Source organism: Rousettus aegyptiacus, unplaced genomic scaffold (assembly GCF_014176215.1).
Source record: "Rousettus aegyptiacus isolate mRouAeg1 unplaced genomic scaffold, mRouAeg1.p scaffold_m13_p_13, whole genome shotgun sequence".
Lineage (NCBI taxonomy): Eukaryota > Metazoa > Chordata > Mammalia > Chiroptera > Pteropodidae > Rousettus > Rousettus aegyptiacus.
The window spans coordinates 71,033,043-71,057,958 of NW_023416288.1; the positions used below are offsets into that span (position 1 = coordinate 71,033,043).

The following is a 24,916-nucleotide window of genomic DNA, read 5'->3' on the forward strand; positions in this document are numbered from 1 at the left end:
CTGAAGAGATGTGGACTTTGGGTGGTAAACACACAATAGCATATATAGATGTCAAATTATAATGTACACCTGAAAATTATATGATTGTATTAATCAATGTTACTCCAATAAACAAAAAAATCTTTTAAAAAATTATCTTATATGTACTATATGTGCATAAAGTTCTTGGAACATTCCTAAAAGTTGCTTTACTTCACTAACACTTTTTTTCTAAATGAATTATTCATGATTATCAAAGAATAAAAGACACCTAAAGTTTGTTAGCAGAGCCCCAAGATATGTTATTTATCATTTAAATATCACAGCAAACCTCTAAATAAAATATTATTCAGAAAAAAAAATCAAGAAATTTTATCTGTTGCTGCCTCCACAAAAAGATCACATAATACATTTGAAACATAGATATACTTTTGTGATTATTTAGCCATTTATACTTTCTGATTATCTTCTGTTATGAATAATCAAGAACTTGTCCAGGGATGTAAAGTACAGCATAGGGAATATTGTCAATAATGTTGTATATATGATATCAGTGGGGTATAGACTAATTGGGCAGGTCACTTTGTAAATCATGTAAATATCTAACCACTATGCTGTACACTTGAAACTAATATAGAATAATATTGAAAGTGAAGTCCAATTGAAAAATTAAAATTAAAAAAAGAATAAAGAAAAAATAATAAAGTAGTTGACAATCACCTACACAATGGTAATGTGTCTTATTTGACTTTTTTATGTTTCTTTCTTCAATTTTAGTCATTTGTATTTTGCTGGTAAATTATCTAGTTCATCTAGCTTTTTGTTTTTTAGGTTTTTAATTTTGGATAGCAGTTGTGATAAACTCTGGTTAGATTGGAAAATAAAGCAATATTTTACAACCATTAAAATATTATTGAGGAAAGTATTATTAAAGGATAAAGTCTTATTATTTAAAACAGCTTCAACTTCCTATCAACTTAGATCTTTTTCAAGTAATTCTGAAGAAATCTCCTTTTAAGCTAAGATAGTATTAAACATGAAATGACTTTATTAGGGGAATATTTGTGTAAAAAAAAAGTAGGGAAGGAGGCAGGGTAGGCTGGGAGAGTGGTCAGACTTCAATGCAAGACCAGCCCTGAGTAAAGGATAGTAGGGCAGAAAGCTAGATGGAAAGACAACAGACCATTTTGCAGTCTAAGCCCAAGCGAGTTTTAGAAAGCCATCTGCGAGTCTCTGAATGAAAATTAGTTAATAAATAAGTCCTGTGTCTTCCAAACACAAATCTGTATCCCTGCCACACTCAGTCATTTATGGGAAGCAGCCTATGGAAGGAGCCATCTCAAGACAAACTCAGTGAGTAAAGGATTTCAACACATAGTAACTGGGGCTCTTGTTCAGTTGCAATCTCTACAACAGGGTCTATAAGACAGCTTACAGCCACCACAATACCTCACCACCTCCACCACCAAAATTGGTAAAGGATATGAAGTCAGAATGGCTAACAAACATGAAAATATGTATAATCTCACCAGCAATCAGGGAAATGCAAATTAGAAAAATAGAGATGGCTTTTAATAAGTCAGAACGGCAAAAATTAAAGTCTCTGTCAACAACAAGAGCTTTCAAAAAATGTGAGTCAATGGGAACTGTCATACGTGGCTGGTGATAGTGTAAATCAGTATAACTACCTTAAAGTACAATTTGATAGTGTGTCGTAAAATTGGAAATGTGCATATATATCCTAAGGTAGCACAATTCAACTGCTAGATATCTACATCAGAGACACTCTTACATATGTGCAAGGAGAAACAGTCAAAGATATTCATTGTAGTATTGAGTAAAATCTTAGAACAATCTAAATGTATATCAGTAGCAAAATGAGTAAATAGAATGACATTTAAGTACAATACAGAAGTTTTAAAAATGAAATAAATTTCTGCATGCAGCTAGCATAGCTAGGCCTCCGAAAGGTAATAGGAGCAAAGAAAGCAAGTTGAAGAATGATATGTATAAAATATACAGTTATGTACATTTTAAAGCCATTACCATTAAATATTGTTTATAGATAAGTATATGTATATATAGGTGTAAGTTCATTTAAGTGGATTGGAAAAGTACATGATCACATAGTGATTGCCTGAAGCTTGGTGTTTTGTGGAAGAATGATGGTGAGAAGGATTTGGTGAAATGTTCTTAAAATTTGTCTGAGTCCTTAACAATGCAGTTAAGAAAGTTCCTATGTAGAATAGACACTAGTGAGACAGATTACCTTTAAAAAAGCATGAAAATAAAAAATTCCTGCATCTGAAAAGACTTGATATTCTGAGCCAATGTATTTGGTCTCCTGTTCCGGACTGAAACCATTTAAGAAAAACAATGTGCAAATTTGGATAATTTACAAGTGTCTCAAAGACTGTAATTAATAGAGAGAGAGCTGCTGAGACTGAAATGAAATAAAATAGTGGGGGTAGATGAAGAGAATTGTGAATAAGCCCATTATTTTAAGATCAAATGCATTAGTAATACCAATATCCTACTGCTAATATGAGCAATTGCTCTGATTACCTAGTTTATTGTGCATTTACAGATTTCTTTATTAGTGTTTGGCTTTTCCTATTTGACTTAACATAAAACACTTTGTATTGTATACACTGTTAAACATTTATCTTTGCTGATTACTAAGGGCACTCAAATCTGGTAATGTATTTACCTTAAGGGTGTTGGTTTTCAGCCTTCACAGCAGATTTTTCCTTCTGTGAAAATTATAACTTAAAACAAAATTATACCATTTGGTGCTATGAGTTTAAAAAGCAGCCTAAGAGGATGAGCTGCTTAGAGAAGTCTTGCACACAGAGATAAATTCTATTTCTCCTCCCTCATACTGCAACTTCTTGTGAGTTCCTTGGAGTCATTCATAAAAATTGTTGGGAGAAATCATTCAGTGGAATTAAGATGGTGGGCATGAATTGATATTTTACATAAAAATTAACTACTGAGGTTTTTTCTTAAAGCCTAAGTCTTATATCGTGGTGATCATTTCACATCTGGAAGGATAACGTTATATGTCAATTATACCTCAATAAAAACAAAAACAAAAACAAACCTGGCTTAAAATAAATCAAATATAAACTTATAAAAATTGTGACCAACTAATTTTCTTGTTGAAGGAGACCCTGAAAAACTTTTCTTTGAAATCGTTCTACACTGCCATTTCAATTTTTAATAATTTTCTTAGCACAGTTTATCTACGGATAAAATCACGTTATCTGGATCATTGGTTCTCAAAGTGTAGTCCCTGGACCAATTATTTCAATTATTTCACATGGGGTGTGTGTTAAAAAATGCCCTATCTATTCTTACTTGAAAGAACTAGGGCAGAGCTCAGGAATCTGCATTTTAACTTGTGATTATTATGCCCACTCAGACTTGTTCTTTAGCTAACTTTCCTTATAACATGCTGGTGAGAAAGGCAAATGTTAACTTTGAAAGATTCTGTGCATACAATACATTACGTCTATTTGAGATTGTAAAGCACTTGAAAATACTTAGATAAAGAGTACTAGAGAGGGTCAAAGTAATATTATAAAAAGTGTGCAATAAAGATTAACTTATTTTATTAAGAAATGTATAATATACCCATGCAATGTACATACTTTTTGCACAAATGTTTATCATTTTACTTTTTTAAAATGCACCTAACTTCATCACCCTGATATTGTTCAACATAGTAAGGCAGACAAACAGGGGTTGTTAAAGAGTAATTGCTAATATAAAGTCATTAATTTGGACTTGAACATACAACAAAAGAATGATATAAGGTACTATTATGTTGAGAGAACTTTAAAGGGTGGAGTGTTACATTTAATGGTTCTGTGTAATTTTGCAATATTTGCCAATTACATTTGAGCTTTCTGTGACTTTGTAGATAGGAAAATGCCATAAACCTTGTTTTATGGCTGCCTTATCACTCTTGGGGACAACCTTGACAATATAGCTGCTTGTGGTAAGAGAGGAGAGTAAGATGCTTGGGCTGAGGTGAGGTGAACTTTAGAGGTAATGCCATTGAATAAAGCATATTTTTACCAGTGGGTCATTGGACAGTTAGAGCCATTGTTATTAAGTTTAATAATTACTAAACACTTGTATTGTGCTTTATGCACAAGGAAAATGGCCAAGAGGGAGGGAAGAGAAAAGACATATTGCTGTAACAGAGGGAAGGGGTAGGGAGAAAAAAGGAAAGAAAGGAGAGAATATGAGAAAGCCAAGAGAATACTGAGAAGAGAGAGAAAGAATGAATTAGCCATTTTTTGGACATAGCTGTTGTAAATGTGGGTGTGTTATCTTGAAAGTGCTGTATACATCTTTATGATATATATCAACAGAGGTTAAATTCTACAGCAGAAAAGAAACATGAATAAATTCATAAATTAAAAATTCAAGCTCTGTTTATTCAAGCTCTGATAATTTGTTCACCTGAGTCAAACTTGATTATAAATAGCTGTACACAGAAATATTGATTAAAGATTAATCCTTGCTAGAAAGCATAAGAAGTCAGAACTTATTGTCAACTTGAAAAATAAAAGCTCTGAGTTTCTTCACTGAACTGTGGTACAGACAAAACTTTTAGCAGAAAGCTTAAATTCCAATACAGTTTTTTTGGACCCAACAAAAGTACAAAAAGCACTATTATAATGAATTAATATTTTTGGCGCCAATATTAAACTATTGTTTAATGTTCATATAGATACACACATACATATGGTTTTACATATGAACTTGTGAGTACATAATTCTGTTAATATCCCTATGCCTCTTTAGTGTTTACTTCTGTATGTATGCAAGGTCTCTATTTGTGTGTGAAAACTAACTTGAGCATTTCTAAAGGAAGAATTGTAAATGCAATAATTTAAGGTGAATTTGCGTAAATGTTCCCAAAGAACTAAACTCAAAAAAACTTGGAAAAAAAAAAAATCTTACTTATCTATCCTGGCTTGACATTACACTTAATCAACTATGGATTTCTGGACTCCAGATTTTAAATTCTCTGAACTAACCATTAAAAAAACCTAATTTTTAAAAGCTCACTAGATGATTTTGATTCAGTCAGTCAATGAATTGGCATTGAGGAAGCTACTAATTCTTTATCTCTTCTAGGTCTACCCACCCAAGATGCTGGGAGAAATCCAATCCATGAAAAAGCACTTTGTTCTCAGCACTCCTCCATTGGCACATACTGAGTTATCTTGTAGTTGATCTTGTTCTGGAGTTCCTAACATACCCCCAGGCCCTTCATAACTACTTTTCCTGCTTTATAATTCAGTTCCTTAGGAGAGGGGCTTCAACACTCATTCACACATTACCTCTGAAGTAATCTTACCATGATCCTTACTTTCTATCCTGCAAGAGCTGACTTTGGAACACCGGCTTCTCAACATGCCCTGAGTAGTCCTCCCTTGTGCTGACTGCCCACCCGCTTGAACTTCCATATTTTAAATTTGAGGTTATAAGGTCTGAAGAAGAGATTCTGCTCCAAGAGGACAGAAAAAGGAAAATAAAATCTGGGAGATCTTGGAATAAACTACCTGACTTATTTAAATTTTAAGTGTGATATATAAATGGCTTCTCTAAGATATATTTATTCAGGATTGTGGTAACTTGATATACTATTTACATGAAAAGAAATATTCTGCAAATACTTTTCAAAACTGTCATAGAATTCTCAATGTCATTAATTCACAAGTCTTTGTTATTATTATCTTCTGCTCTATAAATAGCATATTATTACCTTGATGGTTTATATAACCATCAAGTAAGATTAACTAGCCTGAAGTTTTAACTTAAAATCAGCAATGTTCAATGAATAAGTCATTAGAGTCTAAAATAGAGTTTCTTTTGTAATAGGCAACAACTCTAAGTATATAGCAAAAAAGAAAAGGAGTTGGAAGATTTGGGATCTTACTGGTCCCATCAATTATGAGACATGTGATCTTAAACAAGCCTCTTAAACTTTCACCTCTTATTCTTTAAAGTGTGACTATTTCATGAACTTCTAACCACAACACCTCCGTTATCCCACTCCAGTTTGCATATTACACTAGATGAATCTACCTAAAATAGAGTTTGATTATGGCACTTCCCCAAAAAAGAAAAGCTACTGTGGACCCATTTGCTCTCTTCCTGGGGTATTTCCTGGGCTCCCACGTAGCACATTTCTCTGACTCCGCTGTGGCTAGAGCACTGTGTGAGGATTCAATTTCACCAGTTATATGAAACATGGGAGTGGAGTGGAGCACTTCTGCCTTTCTGCATCTTTTGACTTTTTTCCCCCATTACTGGCAAGTGGAGAGACAGAAATTATGATCTGACTGTCCTCCCAGTTCTCTTCTCACCATACACCCCTTCCTTTCTGGACCCCAGCCTTCCTGCACTACCTCAAGCTCCCCCAAAAGTATGATGCTGTCTCTCAGCTGCAGGCTCATTTCATCCACCCCAGCCACATGGAACTGAATGTAGCTCCTCACATATACAGTGTTCTCTTTTGGCTCCAAGCCTTATACATTCTGTTCTCCTTCTGGAATGTTCTCCCTGTTCTTCACTCAAATGACTCCTACTCATCCATCATCTCTCACCTTAGATGTCACTCCCTCCAGGGTTACCTTGCCTGACCTTCTAAGGCCAGATTAAGGGCTACTTCTCTGTACTCTTATAAGAATCCTATATTAACCAATATCATAGAACTTATCAGACTGCACTATTTTACTTGTTCGTTCCCACTAGAATGAAAGTTCCTTGAGGACAAGGATTTTGTCTTGTTTATCAATAATGCCCAGAGTTTGGTGCAGTCCCTAGTTCAATGTTTGCACTCACGAACATTTATTAAATGAATATATTCATATGCCTTTTACCCAAATATATCTGTAAGTCAAAAATTCATTGCAGACAGGGACCTTTCTGTTATTTGCAGACAGCACACAGAGTGCCTAACACAGCAGTGTCCATCATAGGAAATTAATAAATATCTGTTGACATCAATTTTTATATTTATTAAATTTGAATCAAGGGTAACTAAACCTTCTAAATAAAAATTAGGTATTAGAGACTTGGTTCTGCAACATATTAATGATAACACCATTTCAAGGGCTACTTTGTCTAGAAAACACTTACACCCAGAATTTTTAGAAAAACAAAGTATCTCTTTCTAGAAAGGTCTTTATAACATTACTAACTTTTGAGGTTCTAGTGAAGATCTAAGGTTCTATTAAAACAGAAGTATAAAATCTTCTCTTGATCTCATTTAGTTACAAAAATGGAAAACTTTTTTCCCCCATTATTGGCAAGAACCTCCGTTCTTCAAGAGGGATAAAACACCACGCATATACGTAATGATAAAGCACAGCTTTTACCTTTGGAAAACTTAATGATTTTTGTTTGTTTGTTTGTTTTTAAATAGGAAGGCCAGGGTCAAGCATCTTAATTTTATTATCCATGACATAGCTGGGTCCCAGATAATTATAATTAAATTTTTATACTACTATTGACATACTGAAATCTTACTAAGGACTGTCTTAGAGTGATTTTGGTTTTAGAGATGTAAAAACTCCCATCTGTTAAGCTGATGATTAGCTCCATTTTACACCTTTAGTTCACACTTTTAGAATTGAGCACATTTTCCTTTTGACTGCAAACTCTAGGCAAAGTTGCCACTAGATAACTAGAAAGTGAGAATTCAATGCACCAACGCGTGCAAAGTACTTAGCACAGCAGTGCTAACATGTGCTCTCTCAATAGAGGCTAGCTAGTATTTATTTTTAAGTTCCAGGCCTCAAATGAAGTAACAGTTTCATTCAGGAAATGTTATGCTACTTCTGTTTGGTTCCAGTTCAATACTTTTATAAAATAAATATACTTGTTTCATATTACAGTAAATAAATGGCAGTGCTTTCAAACTTAATTATCTATAGGTAAAAAATTACAGGTGGTTCCAGGTATAGTCACTTAGTGTGGTTTCTTCTGGTTTAGGGGACATAGCTCAATGTCTTTCAAATATCTGTTTTAGATGTCCATTATGTCTTGGGTATTATTGAATGCAAATGTTAATTCCTATGGCACTTATTGTTTACCAACCTCCCAACTAAACATTCTGAATTCTCCTGTGATGGTGAATTGATCATCCAAAGGTTAAGCCTCTATTCAGTGCAGGTTAGTTTTGGCCAGATCTGAAAATCCAGAGGTCAGACTTTAATTTAATTACTCTGTGGTATCTGCATGATGGAATTTATTTTCCAGAACAGTCCTAACTCATTTCTTTGCTTACTTCCCTCCCAAGTTTTTCATACTTCTTGCCAATTTCCCTTCCAAGTTTTTTTCTTTTAGTAACTTCTTGCCAACTTATCTCCCAATTTTTTTCTTCCAGTGACTTAAATATCAAAACCGTCAAGTAGTGGTGAAATAGACAACATAAACAGATTTTACTTTTTCAACTTACACAGTAAATAGTTTTATTATAACTGTCCTGACAAATACTTAGTGTAACCATCTTGCGGTTACACAAAAGGATCTCAATGACTTGTGGAAATCAATTACATATCTTAAGCCCCTGGCCTCTTCTCACATCTCTCACCCCACCTTCCACCATGCACTATTATAAAGCAAATTACTTCTCCAAACCCAGGTACTTTTACAAAAGAGTGAGTCACTGAATAAGGACAGTCCGATTACTCGATTACTCATTCCCCAAACACTGGCCTGCCTAGAATTCCCATGCTGTCAGCTGTAGGACTGACTGTGTGGTAAGATAAAGTATTGGTGAAGTGCAAAATAGGTGGTATTCTAAGAATTAAAAAAGGCAAAAGAACAGTGAGGCAAATCACTCTTTTATTAATGAAATATAATTATAATCTCCTTAAGAGATAAGTTAATGAGAGCCCAAATAGATTGATTCCTCCTTTTAAGCGAGCAAAGTCTCCCATGCTAGTTACAAAAATTACAAACATTTAGGAGGACTCTAAGGGTAGTTTAGGTACATGGAAAAACAAATGGGAGGATAAGTTATTGGGCACAGGGATACAAAATGGTATTTAAAAAATAATTATCAATTTGCCTAGAAGTCCATCTGCTATAATCTAGATCCAAAGCAAGATATATAAGACATGGAGATGTTCTTAAAAGAGGATGCCTGAAGATGAAGAATCTGAACATTATTTGCTCATTTGTGTTTGTACATCACAGGTTATTCTATTAGCATAAAACTCTCTCTATGTCTTTCCTTGTGATAAAGCCTTTAAACTATCCCTCTGGGTGAAGAGTTTCCAACAAACTGAAATCAGAAAACTATGTGAAATATGTTGTTCATGCTTTTTCCTATCTAAGCAAATTTACATCTATATGCCTACTCCTGTAACATTATTACACACACAAGTGCTTTGTATATATTAGAGCTGAACAAAAACACAAAAATGAGGAAGAAAATATTTCATGCTCATCTTTAGTTCCGAGTCTAGATGTAGTACGTTAAAAAAAAAAAAAACAACTTTGGCAGTCAAAATGAAAATGGATTGAGAGTGTTTTCTGAGCAAAATTCTTGCACTGACATGCCTATTTCAAAATATTTCTGAAACAGTCATCCAGTAAGAATTTACTCTTCTGTATATCAATGTGTTTGGTGGAATATACCAAAATAATTTTTTTCAGAATTGCTGTTCTCAAGGAATTTATCATGTAGTTTGTTAAGTAACAACGTATAGAAAACATTCGGCAAAGAGAACAACATATGCTAATGCACTCACTGTACTCACTACATTTGCCAATTTAAAGTACAAGGAATTTAGAAGATGCTGGATGTCTTTGCCTTCATAAGAGGACTAGAAAGGCCTAAATCAGTTGCAAAGGTCAGCAGGACAAAACAGGGACTCAGAGATTGTTAGAAATGGAAAGCTAATTGTTTGATTTGATATTTTAAGGAAAAGAGTAAATTGTATATTAAAACAAGTGGAAGTCATCATTGTTAACAATTTTTATTAAAACCCACCTGGTGGTGTCCTCCACTGACACTTTCTTACTAGACTTCTGATCCTTCTGCCTTGAGGAGATGTCTCAGTTCTATGTAATTCACCCCCATGTCCTTCCTTCCTAAACCCATAGCATTTCTACCTGCCCCTCTTTCCGACTGCTGCTGTACAAGACATCCTTAATTCTAAACCAATTTCTCTTCTCTTCTAATTTCTTGAGAAAAAAATTCTTTCCTGAATGCTCATTTTTTCCTAATGCCCTTCTCCCTAATGCAAATATTAAATACATAAATATAAAATTCCTTATATTCTCATAATTCTTCTGCTTAATTTTTGGTTCTACTTGTCCATCATGACCAATATCTGGATTACTAAAATAGCTGTTTTTAGTCTCCCTTCCCCTAATCAGAATAGCAAATAGTACTACTACTACTATTGCTCGTAATAATAATAATTAATAATAATAATGTGATGATGATGATATCTGTTTTATTAAATACTATCCATGTGCCAGAAGCATACAGAAAACCCTAATATAGTAGATAACATGATCCTCATATTGCAGAAGATAAAATTCAGTATTCAGCAAGGTTAAGTAACTTTCTTTAGTAACCCAGCTCTGTCAGATTTCAAAATCTATGTTCTTTCTGCTAGCCCACAAAGCTCTGAATTATGTCCATCTTAATTCTGCTCCTCATATCACAACCAAAGTGATATATCTAAAGTACAACGCTAATTAAAGTTCTCCGAGACTAAATTCTTGAGACTGGTACACAAGGCTCCCTCCAGCTTCATTCCTCCCCACTCACTGTCTCCCAGCCACACTGTGGTTCTATCAAGATGCTTGTTGGTTCCTTGTGCTAACCAAGGGCTTCACGCCTCATTTCTTCACTCAGACCTGAATGTCCTTCCTTCCCATTTTTACTCATCTTTTAAGGTGTCCATTTTTGGAGAAAGCTTCCCTGAACTCTCCAGCCAGGCGAAAAGCTCTCGACTGGACTTCCAGTTGCCTTGAGAGTACCTCTATCCCAACACTTGCTATTTTATATTGAAATAGTCTCTTTATGTATATTTTACCCCAACCAACCTCTAAGTCCATGATTTATCTTGCAAGGCACTACCACTCCTACATCCTAGTCCCCTCCTAGACAAGTATCTGTGTTCTCTGGAAACACTCAGATTTTTTTTATAACAAATTTACTGAGTATTGAGTGTTCCAGCCTCCAGGATGTGAAATACTATTCCTGGAAGAGGTCTTTTGAGGAATGAAGATTGTCTTCTTCAAGGTAAACTAATATTTTTTTCAGGATATCTTTTATTTTCATTATGTTTTCAGGGTATATGGAAAATAAGAGAATGGAACTTAAAAAAACCTACAGTTGAATGAGCCATTTGTCTGAGCACACGGCCCTCTTTCATAAAAATTACAGTTTCTATCTATTCCACTTTTAACCATCTTCTATATTCCATGAACTGTATTTTAAGTTTCTGTTATTCCCATTGTAATTTTTTTTTAATTAAAGGTGACAAAGGAATCCACTAGTGTCAAATGTCATTTATTAAAGATAGTGATTTTGAATCAGGTTCACTATTCAGGCAATACTGCTAATAAAATTCAAAATGATATATTCTGTGCCCCAACATTTACATCAATAATTATTGAACCCTCCATCATGCAATTTATATATAGAATAGCACAAGATCCATATACTGGTTTCACTTGAAATACTTTATATATTTCCAGGTAATTTAACCATTCCCCAATATTGTTATAAAATGAGTCTACAGCATCATTTCACTTTGTCTATGTTTCAGAGAATTATAGTCACCAGAAATTATATAGTTGTATGTTAAAGGCCAAAGGATAACATATAATCACAATTTTATCTTTGCTTCTCTACTGGAAGGTCAATATTCATTCCATTAGGGTATGGTATTACTAAAATTATTAAAATCTTCTTATGGAATTTTGAAGTATGTTTTAAAAAATGCATGTCATATAAATGTCCCTTGAGGACATTTGTCTCACTAATGAGTAAATGAATTCTCACCATTTCATTGAGTTTTTATTCTAAACCAAACAAATCCATTATTTAAAAAATAAAATATACCTTCTTTATGTTTTTGCAAGTTTCTCAAAGCAGGGGTCATATATTTTCTTAATTGATTTAATCACAGTAGTTTTTCCATAGTGGAAAATTGATTAGTGTATGTAGACAGACTGCTTACATAATGATCTAAATATATAATTTAGGTAGTTTGAAGGTCTCATACATATAATCATAAAGTTTTGACATAATTACTTACTTCTTCTAGTTGGCATGCTTTGATGACATTCCTATATCTATACTCATCATAGGAAACACCAAAGATAATGTTTTCTTTAATGGTGCCAGGCATTATCCATGAAAACTGAGAGCAGAATGAAATTCTTCCACTGTGTTTAATTTTACCCTCTGAAGGCTCCAGTTCTCCCATAATCATCATCAAAAGTGAAGTCTAGAAATAAAACCATTGTTATTAGGTTAAATCATTTGATCAAATCACTCTAAGGATGCACTTGCCTCCAAACGTCATCCTAAGTAGAAGTATCTATTCTGATTTTAAAAGATTCTATACTAATTTGGTCAATTCAAAAATTATTGAGCACTTCCTGCTCTGGATACACTGCTAGTGAATTAAAGAAATAGAAGACCAAGGATGTAATATAAAGTTATTATTATAAATATAACCACTAGACAAAAATACCTCCTCGACCTCTAAAAGTTGGAATGCCCTTGGGCTCACACCTTGTCTCCTTTCTCTTCTTATCAACACTCTCTCCATTGTAATCTCATCTAGCTCTATGTCTTTACACTGCCAGCCCCCACTTCCTTAAAACCAGACTTGTACATCCAAATAACATCTCTATTTGGATATCAAATAGACATGTTAAACTTAATATTCCAAAATCAATCTCCACCCAAAACTTGTTTGTCCCACAATATTCTCAGTAAATGGTACCTTCATCCTTCTAGTTACTCAGTCTAAAAACTTGGACTCATCTGTGATTCTTCCATTTTTCTCATATGGCATGTTCGATCTATCTAAATTCTGTTGTATCTTCCTTGGAAAGATGTCCTGAATCTGACTACCACTTCCCCCAGCGTAACTAGAAAAAAATTAAAAATTAGATAATATCACCTGTTGGTGATGCTGTGGAGAAATCTGCACTGTTACACAGACGGCATGGCACATACTTGAGTTAGTGCAACCTTCAGGGAGGGAAGTTGGTCAAATACACAACGCTTTACCATTTCTAGGAAGCTATCCTACTGGTACTCTAGCAGATACGCCAAATGGCATACGTGCAAGGTTATTCATAGTGTCTTTATGTATATATTCAAAAAATTAACAAGAGTAGCTGCCTGAGTGGGGGGAGGGAATGGTAGAAAGTCGAAAGTAGGAGGAGGAGAGATAGAAATGAGATGGGACTTCTTCAATTTTTTATGCATTTTAATTTTCTAAAATGTTTTATTTCAATTAAATTTTAATAAATAATAGTAGCACCTAAAATACATTAGGAAGAAAAAAGTGTCAAATAACAGACATCTTTGTGATAGCTGTTTCAGTAAATTTTATAATTCTTATTGTATGGGAGAAATCTGAAATACCTTAAATCTATGTAGAATCCTTTTGTATGAAAATTAAAACAAGAAGTGATATATTTATATAAAACAGCTTTATAGACCAAAACAGTAAAATAAATCAAATTGTCCATGTTAAAAATACATAAATATATATATATACACACGCATACATATATTAATATGCACATATGCATATAAATAAATATATAATTTATATATTTGGTATTTTGGGATATGAAGTTAAATGAAAACATTGAATAGATATATGTAAATATAAAAATATTAACAAAACATTGTAGACACTGTATTTTATTTTAAAAGTAAGAAAAAGCAGGCACTAATAACTTATTCTACACATCTAATGCTCAGTTATTATAAGACCGAGCTAAAACAGTACCAGAGCAAGGCCTGGATGGATGATATGTGGTGTCAGGTATTGTCAGCAAGACATCAGAACTGCTTCAATTGTAGTGGGGATAACAGAAGAACTGAAAATCCCTCACACCCTGGAGGAGATGCCACAAGCCAGCCTTCGGTAAAGGGTATCAGTGGTGCAGATTCTTATATCAATATTGCTTAATTAAAATAATTCAAGGATGTTTCATAAATGAAAGAAGCTTAATATAGATTAGAACAAAAAAAAAAATACACACACACCATTTTCCCAAAGGTGTTCAATTAAATAAATTTGTAACTCTGATTTGTATCTCTGACTTAAGTACTTCATGTCCTTTAAATTTGTTTCCTAAAGAGAATAAGTGTTTTATCACTATCTGAATTTGAAGGTTGCTACAGTCTTCTCCTGACAATGAGGTTTGACACTTTGCTATTTTCACTTTCTAACCCATTAATTTTTGTCAGATGTATCTCCAAATATCCCTGGTTTATAATAAATTGGGGTCAGGGGAGGGTAGGAAAGCTGACCAGCACTGAAAAAATTAGCCCGCCTATGTATTTCTTTCAAAAAACTATGCCACTCAATAATTTTTCCTCATTCTCCAAATTTATAATGTCAACAAAATGGGGACCTTTTGTTTATATATGTTACTAAGGTAAAACCTAAGCCATGATTTTCTGGAGTACTTCTGAAAAAATGTCTGTGTCGCAGACTGGAAAAATTGGATGGTTCCTTTGTTCAACAAAGTTATTTCATGCTCACCATCCACAAGACACCGTGCTGAGTGCTGTGCAAAATTTAAAGATGTAGAAGAAAGAGTCACTAGAAATAACATGAAGAAATAAGAGCTAGAGGAAACATCACTGCATTGATTTATTAGTGGAATAATTTATAAAGAACACTATATCTAAGCATTCTCCTAATACCAATGTAAGAATTTCTCCAAAATACTTTCTTATACTACAGACAAATTAGAAAAAGAAAGGAGAAATGCATGCTAAATTAAGGTTACGCTGATGAGAAATAAAATAGGCTACCTTGCCTGCTCCAGTGGATCCAGCAACTGCCAACAACTGTCCTCTTTCTATCTTGAAATTGATATCTTTCAGGACAGGAGTACCAAGAAGTGAGAAGTTACTAAAGAAGAGGCTGTTATCACCATTGGAAATGTTTCTATTGTTATTGTTTTGTTTTGCATTCTCAAATAATTCCCCAAACCCCTGTAAAATAAATGAATGAATGAATGAAAGAAAAATAAAAAGCTTTTTCAGATATTGTCAATAGCTATTTTATGTATGATTAGTATGAAAAGCACATGACCAATGTCCATACATTATAGCACATAATTATATAACCCCTGATTATTCTAGAGCACGATTCAAAACATTTAATAATTATAATTATAGCCAAAGCTGACAAGATGTATGTTTTCCAGGAAAAGATTAGGCACAAAGAAAAGTAAGGTAGTTCTCCTGGGAGAACTGAAATGATTGGTTTTAGAATAAATGAAGGTTAAACCAGGATGAGTCAAAAAGGGAGAATTAAAGAGATTCGAAATCTTGATGAAATCAAACAGCAGTAAAGATGAGATTAAGAGACTGAGAGAGCTGAAAGGTTAAGAAATTCTGGGCTGAGAAAGAGATTTCAGAGTGTGACATAATTGCCAAAGTGGAGAAGTCTAGGTGCTCACAAAACTCAGAGAATGACTACGAGAGGCAGCTTGGGAAGAAGTCACTGTAAAGTATATATTCTAAGGACAGCATTGGAAGGGTTGCTCATGTGGATGTTGAAGTCTCAGACATGATGGCAGAGATTTTACAAGCACCACTATCCTGAGTGTCATCAGGAAGTGTCCAGAGTTTCATAGGTATTACCAAAGATTGAAGGGTAAGGATATAGCCAGACAGGTGTCAACAGTTCACTGAAAGGGCTGTAGATTGTGACATTGGGCCGAAACTTGGCTCCAGCCCTTGCCAGTTGCGTGAGCCAGCTGCGGCCCTTCACCGTTTGCAGCCTCCATTTCCTTATCAGTGAAATGGAAATTTAATATTGCTTAGGCCATAGGAATGTTACGAGAATTACATGAGGCAACACATATAAAGTGCTTATCCTAGTGCCTGGCACATAAGGGCTCAAGCACGCTACTTATTATATTAGATGGAAGGAGAGTGAAACAAAGGACTTTTGGATCAGAGCAGGAAAACAGTTATCTGAAAATCGTAGTGAAAAGTCAAACTTGTTTTTCCTTCATATCTAGAAGGGCATTTGAAATTCCTAAAAACAAAGAAATAAAATCAATCTGATCCATACACTTTTCTACAAACAAGTTTTGTAGGCAGATAAAATATCTTAAAAAATGAAGTAAAATGAAGTCCTGCTGATCAAGTTACTTATATAAATAAAACCAATTTAAGATATTGTGCAATGTGTAGAAATAGGACGTTTATTTCATAACTCCTACCTTTACTCAACAGATATAAATGATAAGGAAACAGAAATTCAACAGGTGTTCTCGATAATTAAATATTACTTCTTAAGAGGCTAAAAATCATTAATAATATATTTTCTTACTGAGAAATACAAGAATTTTTAAAGTGACTGAAAAAAGTAAAAATAGTAGAAAACCATACGTTGGTAGATCTCTCATACATCTTTATGTTGACTATTATATATGTAAAGCATCCTGGACTGAAACTTGAGATGAGAGAAGGTAGCATTTATTGAGGAACCACTGTGTGCACGTTACTCTGCTGAACCCTTTACATAAGTTATCTCAGTCCGTTCACAATAAACTTACAAGGTAAATATTAATATTCCATTTTATAGATGGAGAACCATAGATTCCACAAAGTTTGATAACTTGACCAAGATTACAGAGAGTAAACAGAGAACTAGGATTCACCCCCAGCTCTATCTGAATCCAAAGTCAATGAGGTTTGTGTTACTTCCTAATCTGTAATGAGAAACAATTTGTACGACTTCAAAAAAAAGTGAAGAGGATTCTATACTGTATTTAATATTCCTAGGCCTCTATTTCTTAATCTATAAAATGAGGGGAGTTGGTCACCTTCCAGTTCTACCAATTCTAACATCATTCTAACTTCCTTGTCCATTAGTATGAACACAAAGAAAATGCTTAAGTATTTAGAGTAAATAATTTTTAAAAAATTCTAACCTCCTCCCAGAAGGCTGTTACATTCTCCATCACTACTTCCGTAGTTGTTAAGTTATATTCCAATGTCTTATACTCTTGCTTTTGTAAGAAATCCTATTAATAAAAAGAAAGCGAAAACATATTGTAGAACCAGAATAGCATTAATGTATTATTACATCTATTTTAAACTCTAATAATGCTGTTTATTATCTTATATTTAGATTTTATGAATTATGTTAGAAATTATTTCTTAATAATGTAATTTTACAAGTTTCTAAAGTCAATCTGCCAAGCACTAGGATTCATCATATTTGAGATGTACTCTAAAAACATGATGTTTTCACACATTAGATTTTTAACACTACTGGTTCTTCCTTGTACTATTACATGTTTACTTTAGTGATGAATGTATAAAGCACCTTTGAATTACCCACCAATGTACCTCAATTCACCATTAGGACAGAGAGGAAACTAATGTTTTCATCTTTGTACCAATCCTCTTATGAAAGGCATCATTAGCATCACTTCTCTGGGTTAAGTGAAGATGTAAAGATCTGATGTAACTGATTTTAAGGCATCAAACCTTGATTCTAAAAGAAAAGCCCTGTTCGAAATTCTAATTCACAGTGCTCTGAGGTAAGGTAGGAGCATAAGGAAGAATTAAGTCCATGCATCCTGAAGTCACCATAGGAGGTGATGAAAAACGTGGTCCTTGCCTCATTTTTTCCCTTTATTCTTTTCTGCCCGTCTCTCTCTTGCCACCTCTATTTTGCTTTCTCTCGTTTACTCTCAATTCTGTTTTCAAGATGTTTCTCTATCTCTGTGTTCCTGTTCAGTGGCTCTCTCTCTGTGATGCTCTCATTTCAGGTATATATGTCTCTTTCTCTCTCTCTCTCTCTCTCTCTCTCTCTCTCTCTCTCTTTCTCTCTCTCTCTCTCTCTCACACACACACACACACACACACACACACGCACACGTGCGCGCGCACACACACACACAGAGCTATGATGGGTTAAAAGAAGAAATAAAATTAGTCCAAGATCTGCTATGGTTCCAAGCTACACATACCAAGTTATCTAAATTGTGGACCTCAAACTCACATACTTGAAAGATGATAAAATTAAGGAAAGGGGCTGAGTAGAGATTGTGCCGAAATGGAGAGGGCAGACCCTCTTTGTGGGGGAGCTGCCACAGCTTGTGAGAGGAAAGGACCTAGTTTATTATTGGAATAAATTCTTCAAAAGAGACTGAAGACATAATTTATTGCATATGAGACATTTTCCAAGTTTTAAATGCTAAAAAGTAATTCAAATGTTTTTAAATACGAAGGCCAAATAAAACAGGCTTAGGGGACAATATTAAGTCCATGGGCCACCATTTGCAAACTCTGGCCTAGATTAAATGACAGAACCAGAAAAAGAGGCTTGCTCTTCAACATCATATTTATTTATGTCACAGTAATTTATTTCCTGAGTTAAAGATCTAATTTGTATAAAAAAGTACAATAAAACATTTTGATCTGCATGTTAATTATGAAAATTATAACTACACACAAGTTCATGGCAGTGATTCAACTGGTTTTGTATAAATTGAGTCACATCACCAGAGGACTTTAGAACTTCTCTTCAAAGATACCAGCTACGTCAGCATTGCTTGGATTTTATGGTAATTAATGTGACATTAAATGTCATTCTCACCCATCAGACATTCCAGGGAAATACTTGGAAAATAAAGTGAGCATTATTAATGTTAGCTGGAAAGTTTTATAACTTCTGGGTGAATAGGCCGTCATCATTGTGTACATTTGCCAAGTTCATTAGAACTGATCTATTGATTGATTACTTAAATAAAATTCTCCAGAATACAGAATTTCTGCAATATCTTTGAAATAAGAGAATCTCACAGACTCATGTCACTAGGCTTTTATTACAAGGGCTCTTTAGACCAAATGTAGACATTGAGAGAAAATCCTGTGCACCAAATAGGCCCAAAACAAAGAATTCAGCTCTAGACAGTTTGCCCACTAGACAAATTCTAAGCTGTTCCAAAATCATTGTATATAATGCTCACTTATGATACATTACCTGTATTTTATTTATTGCTCCGAGAGAGTCATACCACGTTTGTACAGCCCAGGGGAACTGACGAGTAACTGCCATACGCAAAACGATGCAGAATGAGATGGTTGTGAATATTTTTCGAAGGATGATTCCTTTGTTCAGTGCATAGGGAAGCACAGATAAAAACACCACAAAGAACCCTGAGAAGAAGAAGGCTGAACTATTGAAGTATCTCACATAGGCTGCCTTCCGGGTCAGTTTCAGTTCCGTTCTACAAAAAAATAGTAATAATAAGATTTGGGATGCTTATTTACTCTTCAAACATGAGACGTCTTGGAATGTAAAATCTGAATACAAGCTCTCAAAAGTCTTTGTGACCATGGGCAAGTTTTTTTAACCTTTCTGGGCCACATACCCGTAAACTTTTTAAACTATAATTAATAAATTCAATTATTATTATACTTTTATATTTTTATATAATTTAATTATTATTTAGTGATCTTAGTGAGACTAATTTTTTGTTGGTTAGTTGGTGTTTTAAGTGATTAAGTATGAAAATGAGAACAATGTTGCAAGATAGATCAAAGAAAATGGCTTCTTAACGCTTTAGAAATTCGAGCTTGGCTTTTGGGGAATACTGAAAATAACAAGTCACAGAGGAGTGGTTCTCAAACCTTAGCACAGGTAAAAATCACCTGAGAAACTTGTTAAAATGCAGTGTCAGGCCCAGCTCTCAGAGATACTGATTGAGTCTGCAGTGGTTTCCAAAAAAAAAAAGAACCTAAGTGATTCTATTTCACATGGTTCTTGAAAAAGTATGAGTGTATCCTCCTTGTCGCTCTCATTTTAGTATAATTTAGTATAATTATCTGCAATCATATTATAACTCTGATCTTCTAGTCTGAACTGCAAACGTGAACTATTTTTTAACACACATAGAAGAGGTTTAAATGCTCCAACAGGCAGTAAACAGGGGGTGCAGAGGCTGGTAAGAAAAGAGGACCGTGCTGCCTTCAACCTCCATTCCGTTCTTCCAGGACCATAAAAACTGGAGTCACTTGTGATCCTCCTGCACAGGAGGTAACACTGATGTCCTGGTGGAAGGTGGCAATAGCTGTGCCTGGCATTTGGGTGCTACTTCCACACACTTGAAGAAGTCAAAAAGTTCTCATTTTCAAGTGGTAGAATTCAGAGAAAATGTTTTTCAAGTCTAAATATATATATATATATATATATATATATAACCTTGAACATTCTGATGAAGAAAGTGGAGTTCAATGCACCCAAACTAGGTTGTGATTGGCAGTCTAATGCGTACTTTATCAATTATTTGGCATTCAAGACAGATTATAATTTTGGAATCTCACTGGAGTTTGACTCCTGGCTGTGACAGTGATAGCTATGCCATCGTAAGTAAGTTGCTCTTCCCTCTCATCCTATAGAATCTGCATACAGAGAAGGGAAACATAACATCTTCCCTGTGGAGCTGTTGCCAAGATAAGTGACAGCGCAGCGGGTGGCTGGCGCTTAGACCCTACCGTGTGTGTCCTAACCTTCATCAGAAAAGGAATAAATATGGGTATTAATAAAATGCTAGAAAAAACTTGCTTACAGAAATGTTAAAAATTTTTGTCAAAATTGTTGTTGAAATGTATTAGAAACAGTTGAAGAAAATGGAAGAAGTGAATGAATAATAAAAGAATAATGGATTCCAGAGCATTTATGACTCACCAAGAAAGTAGTGCTCACCATAGTAAAATTACTAACACTTTATGAGTCATGAAAATATTTTATCAGTCTCTTATAAAAAAAAAACTGAAAGTGACTTTAAAACTAAAGAGCAATAAAGGAGTAGATATCAGGGAGCTTTGCGCAGTCATCTGCCCCGTTCAGCAGTGGCCCGGGTCCAGTGACCACCCCTGTGAAGCACGTCCTACCGACCTCTTTCAGAACATTATATTTGCTCTTTTGAGGAGAAATTCTTGCTTTCCCATATTTACATCACCACTTTCCAGCCTTTCTGGGTAACAATTTCATGCCAGATTAAGGAACTGGATTATACAAGTTACAACCAAACATGTGCTATTAGAATTGGTCAAACATAAATACAGAGTGGGAAGGATGGATTTCATCTTTTGAGGAAGAGGAAAAACAACGACGAAGTCAAGGAAAGTCAGCATGCAGAATAAGCTGGCCAGAAGTTTATCTGGAGACCTGAGGACACTGGATTCTGGGACATCCTCCTCAGCACTCTTGCTATGTCTGTGCTTACAGGCATGTGAGTGCCCAAGGGGACAAGTGCAATGGAGAACAGTTGTTAATGAGAAAAACAACTTCAATTAAACAACTCCCTAAGATCTTTAAGAATGTTTCTGGAAAGAAAACACAATTCCTTTCCTGGATTCATATTGAAAGGCATAATAAAAACAGGTGAGCAATAATGTTTGGGAAATAAATACTCTTTTACTCTTTCTATTTACATGGCAAAGGACTTAACATTTCAGCATTTCTTTTGTTGTTACAATCACACACCTGCAGCTCAGTTACCATCACTGTCTACTGGAATCAGCAGCCTGAATCCCTGATAATCCACAGTCACACCACCCAAAAGAGTGCTCTTCTTATTATTATATTTTTCCTTGTGAAATTCTCATGTGTTATTCGTCCTGAAATTATCTGTCCTCTAACAAAGACGTCTATCCCTACTGTGTCTCCTAGAACCCTTTTTTAATTGCAGTTTGTAGAACACGGAACTTGACTAAAGAAAAATGGTCTCGTGGCTACAGAAATGCTCTAGTATTTTGCCCAAAATTATCTAAGTAATCATATCTCAGTCTGTGCTGTACTTTTTTTCTAGATATAATCTTTACTAATCAGTGAAAGGAAGGTTATCTGAAGTGAAACAAGACTAGAGATAGGTGCTAAGTACTCATTCCATCATAGGCAATGGTTTTCATTACTTGAACTCACTTCCCCAGTGGAAGGTTTATAAACACACACGAAAAAAAAGAACAAACATACTTTAACCAACAGAAGAGTTTTGTTTTGTTTTGTTTTTTCATTTTTCGTGAGCCATAACATGTAGATTAAGGAAAATGTGATAATAGAGAATCATTTTTTGGCTCAGAATTGTATAGTTCCACTTAAGGTTTCAATCAGCCTCCAGCACCTTGATCATTATTTTTCTCAAATAAGTATATTAAGCAGCTATAAACATAAGTAGATAATTCTTTTATGAGGTATTAATATCCTTGTAGTGAAAAATAACACAATTGATCAACTGTTGAAGTATATCCCATGAAAATTACTTTATTCCACTAATGCATAAATATTGATAAAACTTAATACAATTATTTGATTGTCAGAAACTTCGACTATGAGCTGGAAGTCCACTGTGACTCATTTTAAAAATATTAAACATTAACTAACAATACTGAAATTATCTAAATGACTTACTGTCTTAGGTTTTCAATCATTTTTTCCATTGCTTCCTCCCAGCAGTATGCCTTAACAGACTGGAGATTTTCAATAATTTCTGAGGTAATCACAAGTCTTTCATTGATCTTTCCAGCTCTCTGATCTCTGCAAATCAATTAACGGATCAATCAAATACTTAGTAAAAACAAGTCGAATTAACCACCAAGAATAGCTCAAGCTTTTAAGAAAAGCTTTTATTAAACAGGTGAACATTTCATTATCAAATAGATGGTAATAAAAATAGTAGTTACCATTTAGTAAATACCTATTATATGCATTCCATACGCTATCCATAATCCTTATGATTGTCTAGAAGGAATGGTTATCTCTATTTTTAAAGATAAAACAATAAAGGATTTGAAAGTCCTCTATCTAAGCAATGACTGGTATCACTAATTCACTCTGTAATTAAAAAATAACTAAGGCTTTGATGTGTGAACATATATGAGCTAGAGTAGGAAAAGCTCATAAACCCTATCTAAAATTTATGCATTCCCTCCCACTCACATAAATGTTTTATCCATTATACCTAAATATTATGATCTATAAACATAAACTGAATCATAACATATTTATAAAGAAATTCTACAGAACGACAAACAAAATAGGAAGTATGGATATAGATATTTACACCATTAAAATAATCTCTTTTTAGTGACATCCAGTAAGTAGATGACAGTTCAGTGCTTAGACAGTCCTGGTTTTACTACAGTGGTCTTTTTGGAACCCAACATAAAATCCTTTCAAGCTGTGTAAATAGAGTGCTACCTGTACTTCATCATCATTCTCCCTAACCCAGCTTGAAAAAGGGCGAGGACTATGAGGAAAGCAAGTCCACAGAAGGCGGAGGCCTGTAACAAATCCCAGATCAGCCCCATCAGGAGCGTCACTTGCAAAGGAGCGATCCACACGAAATGTGCCACTGCAAGTCCCTGGAAAATAGAATCACAGCGAAAACTAGTGACATTTCATCCTCCCTCCCCGAAAACAGACATAGATTAAAAAATTAAGCACAGTGACCTGATACAATCAAACACTTCATGGTTCTCAGCACACTAAAATCTAGGTATTCATTACATAAAGCACAGAGCAATGTGTTCAAACATTCTACACATGGAATCGGATTTCCCAAGGAACAAATTTCAAGTTACTGCTACATTTTTAAGAAATTTTTTTTTCAGTGGAATTGAGATTGGATCTCTCAAGTACCATGTCAAGAATTTTTAAAAACTTCTATTTGGGTAAAGCAAAAGACATGGTACAGAAAATGAGAGAAAAGACTTTCCAGAAACTTAATCTTCACAATGGCACGATTCTTACAATATATTCAGAATAAATGCATGCTTAATTCAACAGCAATTCAGTTAGTACCTGCTGAGGGCTTGACACCACGTTAAATACTGGAAACGCAAAGATAAATAAAACATATTATCTGTCCTCAAGGATTTTGCTTTTATTTGTGACACAGAAGGCACTGACCAAAAATCGCTCAGAGTATCATAGTCAACCAAAGTAAATAACATTTAAAATATTAAAAGAAAACAAGATCTGATAAAGATTGAATTTTGAAAAACCTCATTAAATACTAAGCAAACTGATATGCCTTTGAGTTGGGTGAAATAGCAGTTGGCTACACAAGTTAGCTTTCTGTTTTCAGAGACAGGTAAGATAGGAATGTGTTCGACTTTACCACTTATTACTGTTATCTGACCCAGGAAAACCTTTGGGGTTGTGTGATTTACAACAATAATGCATAAAAGATTAAGTCAATAGGTACATACTTCATCAAATTTGTTCAGGTTGTTGGAAAGGAGACTAACAAGTTGTCCAATACTTATTTTATCTAGAACACGGCTTGACAACTTTAAAGTCTAAAAGAAAAAAATGGAAAGTTAAATGATATCAACAAAAAAGACAAACATATTTATAAGTAACATTATAATATAGCTGAGGAATTAATTTACATGCATGCATTTTTAAGATAATGAAAATTCTTATGTTCGTCTAGCTTAGTATTTTCTCAAATTTATAAATATTTCTGTTCACAATAAATATTATAGTCATGCCTCTAGTTATTTTATTTTCCAGAGAGAATAATAACTAGTTTTTCCTTCTCAAAAACTAATTAAATACCTATGTATTTATATAGTGTGAAGGATTTTTTGTTGTTGTTGTTGTTTTGTTTTGTTGCTTATTTTAGTTTTATAAAAGAT

At 34.2% G+C, this 24,916-nt stretch overlaps 1 protein-coding gene across 2 annotated transcripts in view; it reads right to left on the reverse strand.

Moving 5' to 3' along the window:
• The window catches only part of CFTR (CF transmembrane conductance regulator), a 150,655-nt gene that overhangs the window by 82,916 nt on the left and 42,823 nt on the right, over positions 1–24,916 (reverse strand). For both annotated transcript variants that reach the window (XM_036230999.1, XM_036230998.1), the window contains exons 5-11: positions 24,485–24,574; positions 23,472–23,635; positions 22,683–22,808; positions 19,251–19,497; positions 17,188–17,280; positions 15,050–15,232; positions 12,294–12,485 (exon numbers count right to left, since the gene is read on the reverse strand). In XM_036230999.1, coding sequence (XP_036086892.1) covers positions 12,294–12,485; positions 15,050–15,232; positions 17,188–17,280; positions 19,251–19,497; positions 22,683–22,808; positions 23,472–23,635; positions 24,485–24,574 — 1,095 coding nt within the window. The remainder of the gene's footprint in view (positions 1–12,293; positions 12,486–15,049; positions 15,233–17,187; positions 17,281–19,250; positions 19,498–22,682; positions 22,809–23,471; positions 23,636–24,484; positions 24,575–24,916) is intronic.